General features: G+C 36.0%; 1 protein-coding gene across 1 annotated transcript; it reads right to left on the bottom strand.

Moving 5' to 3' along the window:
• Positions 1 to 892: 892 nt before the first annotated feature.
• On the bottom strand, positions 893 to 5,679 carry Pka-C1 (Protein kinase, cAMP-dependent, catalytic subunit 1). Its single transcript, XM_028323762.1, has one exon. It carries the CDS (start codon positions 5,356 to 5,358, stop codon positions 4,297 to 4,299), a length of 1,062 nt encoding a protein of 353 aa, XP_028179563.1. The 5' UTR covers positions 5,359 to 5,679; the 3' UTR covers positions 893 to 4,296.
• Positions 5,680 to 9,943: the final 4,264 nt, after the last annotated feature.

Genomic DNA, 9,943 nt, shown 5'->3' with positions numbered 1-9,943 from the left:
AGTGTCAAGAAATTAGGTCTTTCTATGATAAACTTAATTTCTCACGGGTGAAGTCACAGGCAAAAACTAGTACAATATATTTACATTTCTGCATTGTCACGAGTCACCTAAACTCTCCTCACCTCTCTACTTTCGTATCTCCTCGAAAAAAGGACTCTTCATCGAATTATTGTAGCAAATATCAGGGTGGGACAAAATTGACCCAGTGGCGCTTCTAGGTAAAACCGATTTTAAAAAAAAATCTATTAATGTTATATTATCAAAAACATTAAAAAATGATAAATGTCAATAAATCAGAAAAATTCAAAAAGTTTCATGGACTTTCGTTGAAAAATAAAAAAGTTAGAGCTGATCAAACTCGCGAGTGGGACAAAAATGGGACGGCGGCCTTTCTAGTGTTAAACGAACATCGAAAGAATGTTTCAAATTCCCAATCCAAATTCAGTCATGTTCACGTGTTAAAACAATTCATTTTTATCTGGCAGTGCGTTGGCAATAGCAGACGGCAGTCAGCCGGTGTATTTCGCTTTATTAGGAAGCCACGTATTAAACTCCCAGCACTACACGTGCCGGCTTCGTGCTACACCAAACGTGATACAGACTATAACTCACGATAAAGAGAATTCACGCATTGAACATACATTACGTCTGCAATCAATTACTGCAGAATAAAATATTAAATGAAAACTGAAAGCAACGATCATTTGTCTCTTCTTAAAATACAGTAGTATTTTATTCGATAGCTGAATGTTATCACTTATCAATGTTTTTAAAATGCTCGATTTGGTTATCAATACGATAACTACGAATAGAGGTGCTACGACACAATATAAAACTAATTGATAAAAAATTAAACAAATATTTTACTGTTACATCGATATTTTTAATTTCATCGTAATTTTATGGAAGATCAATACATGGTGACAAATAATTACTGAAATTAACTGACTTTTTACACTTGAACTTCAATGCTATAGGCACTCGATATAATAGATCTAAACGTGAACATTTTAATATTAATACGCACAGATATAAAAAGACAACTGTTCGCAAATACACATACTGTCACACTAATGTTTATAATATCCAAAATGGCCTTAAAATGTTCACATTAGAACGTAATTGTGTTGATGAGCAAGTAGTGAAGCTACTGGAATGAAGGTATCTGCGGATATCAAGCTGATATCGAATCTCCTAATTACCGGGGACACAATCACTCTAGAGTTATATACAATGATAATAGTAACGAAGGGTACATATCAGAAATTTCTTATTATCCTTACGATTTTAAAAATAATTGTTATAAATTGAGACGACTAAAAACCGTCGCATAGCACATGAAAAACGCGATGTCGAAACGCTTAAAATATGCAGCAATAAGGTATCAAACAATGTCCAAATGGTGAATGTCGCTTTCTTTTCTAACAAAATAAGCAATCATTGGAAGTGTACTAAACAATAGATTTCGATTTCTCACTGAAAAACGGTTTGAACAATTTCCACACCACACAATGGGTTGAAAGTGATCTGAGAATGGGCTAGTTCATAATGCCGTTAATCGCGATACTACAATTATTACAGAAAAAAAATACAGCAGCTGTTGCAATATAAGCACCAGATGAAAGGGAAAAAGAACCTAAGAATACCTAGACGATCTAAGTCAGCTCATTTCATTAATGCAACTTTTTTACAACCGATCAACCGAAAATCGTACACCTGAATACGATAAGAAGCAGACTTTATAAGTGCACTGAAGTGTTTAAGGCAGTTTTGAAACGACACACGAGTATAAATCTACACGAAAGAACAGATTCAAGCTTATCACAATTTCTGGACTCTGATAGGTTAGATTAAGAAGGATTTTGAGCGAAAATTCTAGTTGTAGTTGTAATTGCAATGAATGAAATTAAGTTTGGACTGGGTAATTTTGTGATACTGTGCAAAAATGAAATGAGCAGACGATTTATATTGATATTCTACTAAAATCTAAAGCCTTAGACACCAAGCTATTACCACATTGCGTGTGTCGTATATGAAAAGAAATATGTTAAGTGACTAGCTATATTGAACGATATATGATTTCATTATCCATCTTAGGACGCACTAAATTGGTGCAAAGAATTAATTTAATACTGAAAAGTGTGACAACTGATTCTGTTGGATTATGTGGTAATATCAACAGATTTTACTAATAGAACTAAGCAAACAAATCATAGTTATATTCTAAGTATTTACAATGACAAGACCACCCCCAAGAAATTAATTATGGCACCAAATAAAATATAACAAGATTATTCACAATTCATCACTGATTCCTCAATAAAAGAAAATCATCTACAATCCAGAATTCACCACATAAGACATTGTTTTATGTTAGATTAGTGCTTCATGATTGAAGATTCTGTAGCATTTAACACTGGTAACTTATAGTAAATAGATGTCAATATACAAAACAGGCTTAAGCCTAACCAGAAAAATAGCACACTTTCAAAATAATGAAAACCTCAAGTGATATAAACCTTGTTTATCACATAATATTACTTGGATTTAATAAAGCCAATCCAAAGTCATTATTTAATAATAACACCAAAATAAAGTTTCATTATTTGTCTGGTTAGGATCAGAGAAAGTAATTGATTTACAAATTACAATAAAAACACACTGACAATAATTAGAAAAATGTTTATGTGTATAATTTGATATGATAATTTAATTTTAATTAATGATTTCGTCCACAATGACTTTAGCTTGATTAGTCAAAAATAAAATCATGAAAATATTTCGTCAATGTTACTCATTAATTTTAATAGGGAGTGTAAATGTGCATTAAGTAACCTTTCCAGGACATTATCAACCTACTGACTATTACCACAGACGCGCACGATGTTTTCACAATGTAAAATGCACTACAAATAACTAGATATTTATTTGTACAGCCTGGATTCAAGTCCTACATCTAATAGCTAACAAACTTTATTAAACATTGCCAGTGTCATCTCTGTACCACTCACTCCACAGGTGGGACTGGTGTGTGTAAAGTTGCATTCTCCATTCATTTACTCACACACTTATTGGTAACATCAGTCTCAAATAAGATATCGCCTTCGCGGCACTTTACGAGATTTACTACAAGGAAAATTCAACATATTCCTACTACATCTAAAACACATTTTAAATATAAAAACTCTCTCATGACTTAGTTTGTGCTGGACTTTAATATTGGATTTATTTGTAGGTGACTTTATACACAGTAATAATAATGGTAAACTGCCTTAGTTATAGTCGGAATATGTTTACTTTAAGAATTTATTGCTTTTATGACAACTGATGCTAACAATAAGTTGCAGGTACCTTATGGTTGCTACAGTTTTGGCTGTGGATGCATGATTTTCAGATTTCACAATTAAAAATACTCTTAAACCTACAAAATAAGGAACTAATACAAATTACACATAATAGAAATGAATGCTCACATCAGATCACAAACACATAAGTCAAATTGCACAAATGAACACAACTACACTATACATATTACAATAAATTAATCTCTTCAATATGTTGATGTAGTTACAGTCCCTTACATAAAATATCAACTGATACAACAATACAACTATAAATAAAACCAATAACAAAATGTCTATTAATTAAAACCTATTATAACAATCCATCAATATGATTTTAGGAAATTGATTTTCTAACTTAAATAAGTGATCAAAATAGCTCTAAATTGATGGTTTAGTGATGTACTTAGAATAAAATTCATAAAAATATTTCATTGTGAAGATTCGCCTTAAAAGCAATGTGGAAAATTTTGATAATTAATACAAAGCTATAAATTGATTTAATATGTAAAAATAATTATATAAAATATGATATAAGCTAACCACATTTCAATACTATCAACAGCAATCTACAAAATATTGAAACTAAAATACAATAATAATGTCTGAGTGCAATGTATTGTGTAAGTTTGGATGTCAGAAAAACATATCGGGGAATATCACCAAAATGAGAAATTTTCCACTCCCTCTCTGCTCTAATATACAACTTGAAAGGGCACAAAGCAAATGAACGCCACCAAAACATTGGAAACCGGATCTACTACCATCTCGCTTACACTCTGAACTTGTTTCATCTGAGGTGCCAGCCGGGGTGCGCTTCAGCGTCTATGTTCACCCAGAGCTGCCGGCAAACAGTTGCACATGTCACCATTCCACGACCACAATGTCACGGAAGATTCACTAATACAAAACTCCTACTCACGGTAGTGTCCGCTCGCAGGCACCAGCTACTCGCTCAGAACTCGGCGAACTCCTTTGCACACTTCTCAGTCGATGAGATACGCAATGCTTCCTCCTCGTAGTCGTCGAAGTTGCTCGTGTCTCCGGGGCCCTTGCAGCGAGGGATGAAGGGCGCCTCGATCTTTTTCTGGAAGACGGCGATCCAATCGGTACTGGCGAACCACTTGTGACCTTTGATGTCATTCACGCCAGCTTTCAGGTTGCCATAACGCTTGGTCAAATCTACCTGCAGTAGATTGCGTAGGAGGTCCTTCAGGTCCGACCCAAAGTGCGAGGGGAATCGGACCTTGCCAGAGACGATTTTTTCGTAAATTTGGATCGGTTGGTCAGCGAAGAACGGCGGGTAGCCGGCTGCCATCTCGTAGACGAGCACGCCCAGCGCCCACCAGTCCACGGCTTTGTTGTACCCTTTAGAAAGAATAATTTCGGGCGCTAGGTATTCTGGCGTTCCGCATAGCGTCCACGTACGACCTTTGACTCGCTTGGCGAAGCCGAAATCGGTCACTTTGAGGTAGCCCTGTGAGTCGATAAGCAAGTTCTCCGGTTTGAGATCTCGATAGATGAGGTCAAGGTAGTGTAGATATTCGAAGGCGAGCACTATCTGCGCCGCGTAAAAACGCGAGTGGGGCTCTGAAAAGCGACCCACTTTACGTAAATGCGAAAACATCTCACCACCTGGCACATACTCCAGAACCATGTACAGGTTCGAGTTGTCCTTGAAATGAAATTTGAGGCTCACCAAAAAAGGAAAGTTGATAGCTTGTAATATACGTTTTTCGTTTAGTGTGTGCTCAACCTGCTTCAGTTTTACGACTTTTTGCTTATCTAATATTTTCATAGCATAATATTCTTTCGTCGGTTTATGTTGGACTATCATAACTCGGCCGAAGGACCCCGTGCCGAGAGTTTTTATCCGCTCGAAGTCGTTCAATCCGGCGGTGTTGGTAGGATTCTTCTTCCATTTCTCCTCGAAATCCTCTTTGGCCTGGTCGAGGAATTCTTTGACGCTTTCGGCGGCGTCCACCTTCTTGTTGGCGGTGGCAGCATTATTGCCCATGGCGCACACCACAAAATAGTCCGGAGCCTCGATTTGCCGTTATTAGAGGCCGCCTTGTTGCACTAATCGATGCCTGCCTGGTGCGACCGCGTAAGAAACGGGGCAGGTCAACACAAACCAATTTGAAACACGTACATTCTCAGTTTTGAGAGCACTATCACACGTCACAATCGCCGTTCGTTATTGGCACACATTGACACGTTTAGTTTAGATACAAAAATCCCCAAAAATACTTTGTCACATTCACAAGAATAAAATGGCTTCCACTACCGGACTCGATCGACAGAGCGAGATCGAGCGAACGATTTGCTCACGGGTGGCGGCCAATTATGACGATGTTGCCAACTTCGTACTGAAAACTACTATTACAAAATAAAAACTACCATTGCCTTCCGCAAGTCTTTTTGAAAAATGATCTTATAAGATTTTTATTAGAACAAGCGTTTCCTTAATATAGAAGGCCTTAATTAATTCATTTCCCCTTTAAACACTTTTTTAAAGGGCGCCAATTAATAAAATAACTGACACCATTTTTTCTAATTGATTACTTTTCTAGGTACCTATCACTACATTTTTCTAGATAGATAGCTCAATAATTTGCTGTACCTACTTACTCTTTTCAATACAAATATTATTTTCCTAAATAAAAATGTTTAAGTTACGGTAAAAGTGATAAATTATGAATAATTATGTGAATAATCGCCGGTTATTATGAATAATTAATTCACACCGCACCGCACCTTAACCTATTTTTCACTAAAAACAATATTTATGGGCATTATCGAAAAGTAATGTTACGCAAGAAACAGTCCAAACTTATTATTCCAAATTATATTAATATGTATTATGATATCAAAACGTTCAAAATGTGTGGCTGTACACAAGCGCTGTACACGAGCCGGTATTATCTTTTATGATATTTGTTAGTATTAAGGTTACATTATTAAAAATCACTGATAAATGTAATTAATTTATTACTTTTACCTCGACTGTCGGGAATTATTCACAATAACTTGCGATTATTAATAATTTTCAATTTATCATATTTACCGTAACATTTACACAGTACTTACCTTTTGTCGACTTTACATTAATAAGTGTTGACTTGCTCTATTAAGCAACGGAGTGCCTGTGTCAGAGGAAGCAACTCTTCCTTAGCTAAGTTATCTTATTTAAATAAACAAATACTTAAACCTTTTTCACATATCACTTAATATTATTATCTTGGTTTATGTTAATTGATAAAATAAATTACCTACATATTTCAGTAACTTAAATTCATGCGTCATAGCCACATAGCACGTTCCTATACTGGTTCCTATAGGTACATAACGCGTTTAACACTAGCCACCTACATTAATTTAGAAGTGACGTATTTTACGTAAATACCATTATTTTTAGGGTTCCTGTATATATCATTCATAAACTGTAAAGGGGAGGCCTTTGTCTAGCTGTTATCAGTGCCGTATTATCCATAAGGCACTTTAGGCCAGTGCCTAGGGGCCCACTATGACCAGGGGCCCAGCACTCCCGATTAAAAAAAAAACATATGTTAAAGATTATTTTTATGCAACAAAACTCAAACCACCTCAAAACTTCGCCTTATTTTGGTTTGCACATTCAATCGTCATATTTCGATATTGTGGAAGTTAATTCATTTTCGTAACGTTTAGGCCATAGAATTAGATTTTAAATCGGAAATAATTCCTACAAAAGATTTTATTGTTTTAATGGCTTCATTTGTTGCCCATTACTACTATCCTAGGTTTTCGACTTCAGCGGAGTGTGCTTAAGTGGTGGGGCCCCTCGAAAGGGCCATTTTTGCGGTTTTACTGTTATACCGCGTAAAGGACTTACTGTATCGAAAACTGATCTTCATGATGATTGAAGGGCATTCAATCCTGCATTGAATAAGACCAAATACATTTATTTTGGACAAACCGTTCTCGTGCCTGTCTTCGACAAAGTAGAAAATATACGTATAATTAATAACCCTCTCTACGTCCAATGGCTCGTCACCCGCAAGCTCCAAAGCCTCAGTTTTCGACACTGCAAGTCCATTACACGGTATAACCGTAAAACCGCAAAAATGCCCCTTTCGGGGGCCTACACCACTTGAGTACAACTCCGTCGAAGTCGAAAACCTACGATAGTCTTAAAGAACAACCAATGAAACCATTCTACTAATATTATAAATGCAAAAGTTTGGATGTCTGGATGTTTGTTATACTTCCACGCAAAAACTACTGAACGGATTTTTATGAAACTTTACAGTATTATTGTTTATAACCCAGAATAACATATAGGCTATAATTTATGACGATCTGTGACAAACGAAATATAACGCGGGTGAAGCCGCGGGCAAAAGCTAGTTAAAACAAGAAAACCTTAGGAATTATTTCCGATTTGATTGATTTTCATGTCCTATTCTACTGGCCTAGTTGGCATTATTGCTTTGGTTTACATGACTTTATGTTTTTATTTTTTAATGTTTGTTAGTTTTATAAAAAAATGCAAGATTTTCCTATTCTGTTTAATTTTTTAAATGACTCGGTTACTTCTTACTGTAGGTACTAGATAGTGGCGAAAGTCTTCTTTTCACTTGAAGGAAGGCGTATATACAGGGTGTCCCAAAAACAATGGATAACCCTGTAACCATCGATAGGCCTCGCCATGGTCTCCCTAACGTCTAATTTTGACCCCAGTAAAAATATCACCGTTTTCAAGATTTTTAAGTTTTTGTGCATTTTTAGAAAATTGCCACCTGCGATTACTTTTTCTCATGCCATTTCTACAAATGAGGATACTTTTTAATCTAGTTTTTTTCCTTATTACAAGGGATAGTTGGGCTATCAAAAGAAAATATTAAAGTTCAACAAACTAGTTTAAAAGTATGAAAATTTTATGAAATTGCAGAGAAGAAGGAAAAATTAATTCATTGTCTTGCACTTTTGATCAGCCATCGTGTAAAAAAAATGTAGGAAGACCATCATGCCCATTACCTTAAAAACTTGCTTGGTTAATTGAGATTCTAAAAAGGTATCACAAGCCTATGTATTCTGTATTATTTTTATCTTATGGCTACTTGAATAGCAACTAGTATGAAAACTGCAAAAATGAGTTTTTCTCGTAATAGTTAAACTAGGACTGCATAGTGGAATTAAATACAAATGGATAATTTTCAGCGTAGGAATTTTAATAAAGCAACATTTTATCATCATCATCATCATCATTTCAGCCATAGGACGTCCACTGGTGAACATAGGCCTGTACCCCGATGATTTTCATAATGACCGCTTGGTAGCGGCCTGCATCCAGCACCTTCCTGCTTACCTTTATGAGATCGTCGGTCCACTTTGTAGGTGGACGTCCTACGATGCGCTTTCCGTTACGTAGCCTCCACTTCAACCCTGTTGCCCCATTGGCCGTCCGTTCTGCGTTTTTGTGATTATTTAATTTTTGTTTTAAACCTTATAAATGTGCCTATAGACAGATACCCGTGATAATACACGGCTCGGAAACGTGAATTTTTTGGACAACGTGCTATGGAAAGGGCTATGCTCGGTTTTTTTTACGAAATCGTATCAGAAATTAGGAGATCCGTTAACGAACTAAAGTCGCTGACATAGCTCGACGGATCAGCAAGCTGAAATGGCAATGGGCAGGGCACAGTAGTTTGCAGAACTGAGGCAGCAGGGTTAAAGTGGAGGCTACGTACCGGAAAGCGCATCGTAGGACGTTCACCTACAAAGTGAACCGACGACCTCATAAAGGTACGCAGGAAGGTGCTGGATGCTGGCCGCTACCAAGCGATCCTTATGAAAAACATTGGGGTACAGGCCTATGTTCAGCAGTGGACGTCCTATGGCTGAAATGATGATGATGATCATGATAAAATGTTGTTTTATTAAAATTCCTACGCTAAAAATTATCCATTTGTATTTAATGCCACTATGCAGTCCTAGTTTAACTATTACGAGAAAAACTCATTTTTGCAGTTTTCATACTAGTTGCTATTCAAGTAGCCATAAGATAAAAATAATACAGAATACATAGGCTTGTGATACCTTTTTAGAATCTCAATTAACCAAGGAAGTTTCTAAAGTAATGGGCACGATGGTCTTCCTACATTTTTTTTACACGATGGCTGATCAAAAGTGCAAGACAATGAATTAATTTTTCCTTCTTCTCTGCAATTTCATAAAATTTTCATACTTTTAAACTATTTTGTTGAACTTTAATATTTTCTTATGATAGCCCAACTATCCCTTGTGATAAGGAACAAAACTAGATTGAAAAGTATCCTCATTTGTAGAAATGGCATGAGAAAAAGTAATCGCAGGTGGCAATTTTCTAAAAATGCACAAAAACTTAAAAATCTTGAAAACGGTGATATTTTTACTGGGGTCAAAATTGGACGTTAGGGCGACCATGGCGAGGCCTATCGATGGTTACAGGGTTATCCATTGTTTTTGGGACACCCTGTATATACCATTGCAATGTGATGACTGAAGTCTGTTGTGGATGATGATGGTACCTTCATTCTATTTCGTAATATAGACAGTAAAAAATTCCAAATTGCGGT

The sequence above is a fragment of the Ostrinia furnacalis genome, unplaced genomic scaffold (assembly GCF_004193835.3).
Source record: "Ostrinia furnacalis isolate ACB-3 unplaced genomic scaffold, ASM419383v2 OfSCF0682, whole genome shotgun sequence".
Taxonomy (NCBI): domain Eukaryota; kingdom Metazoa; phylum Arthropoda; class Insecta; order Lepidoptera; family Crambidae; genus Ostrinia; species Ostrinia furnacalis.
Note: the sequence above shows the minus strand (reverse complement) of the source record. Positions and strands in the feature narration are given on the sequence as shown.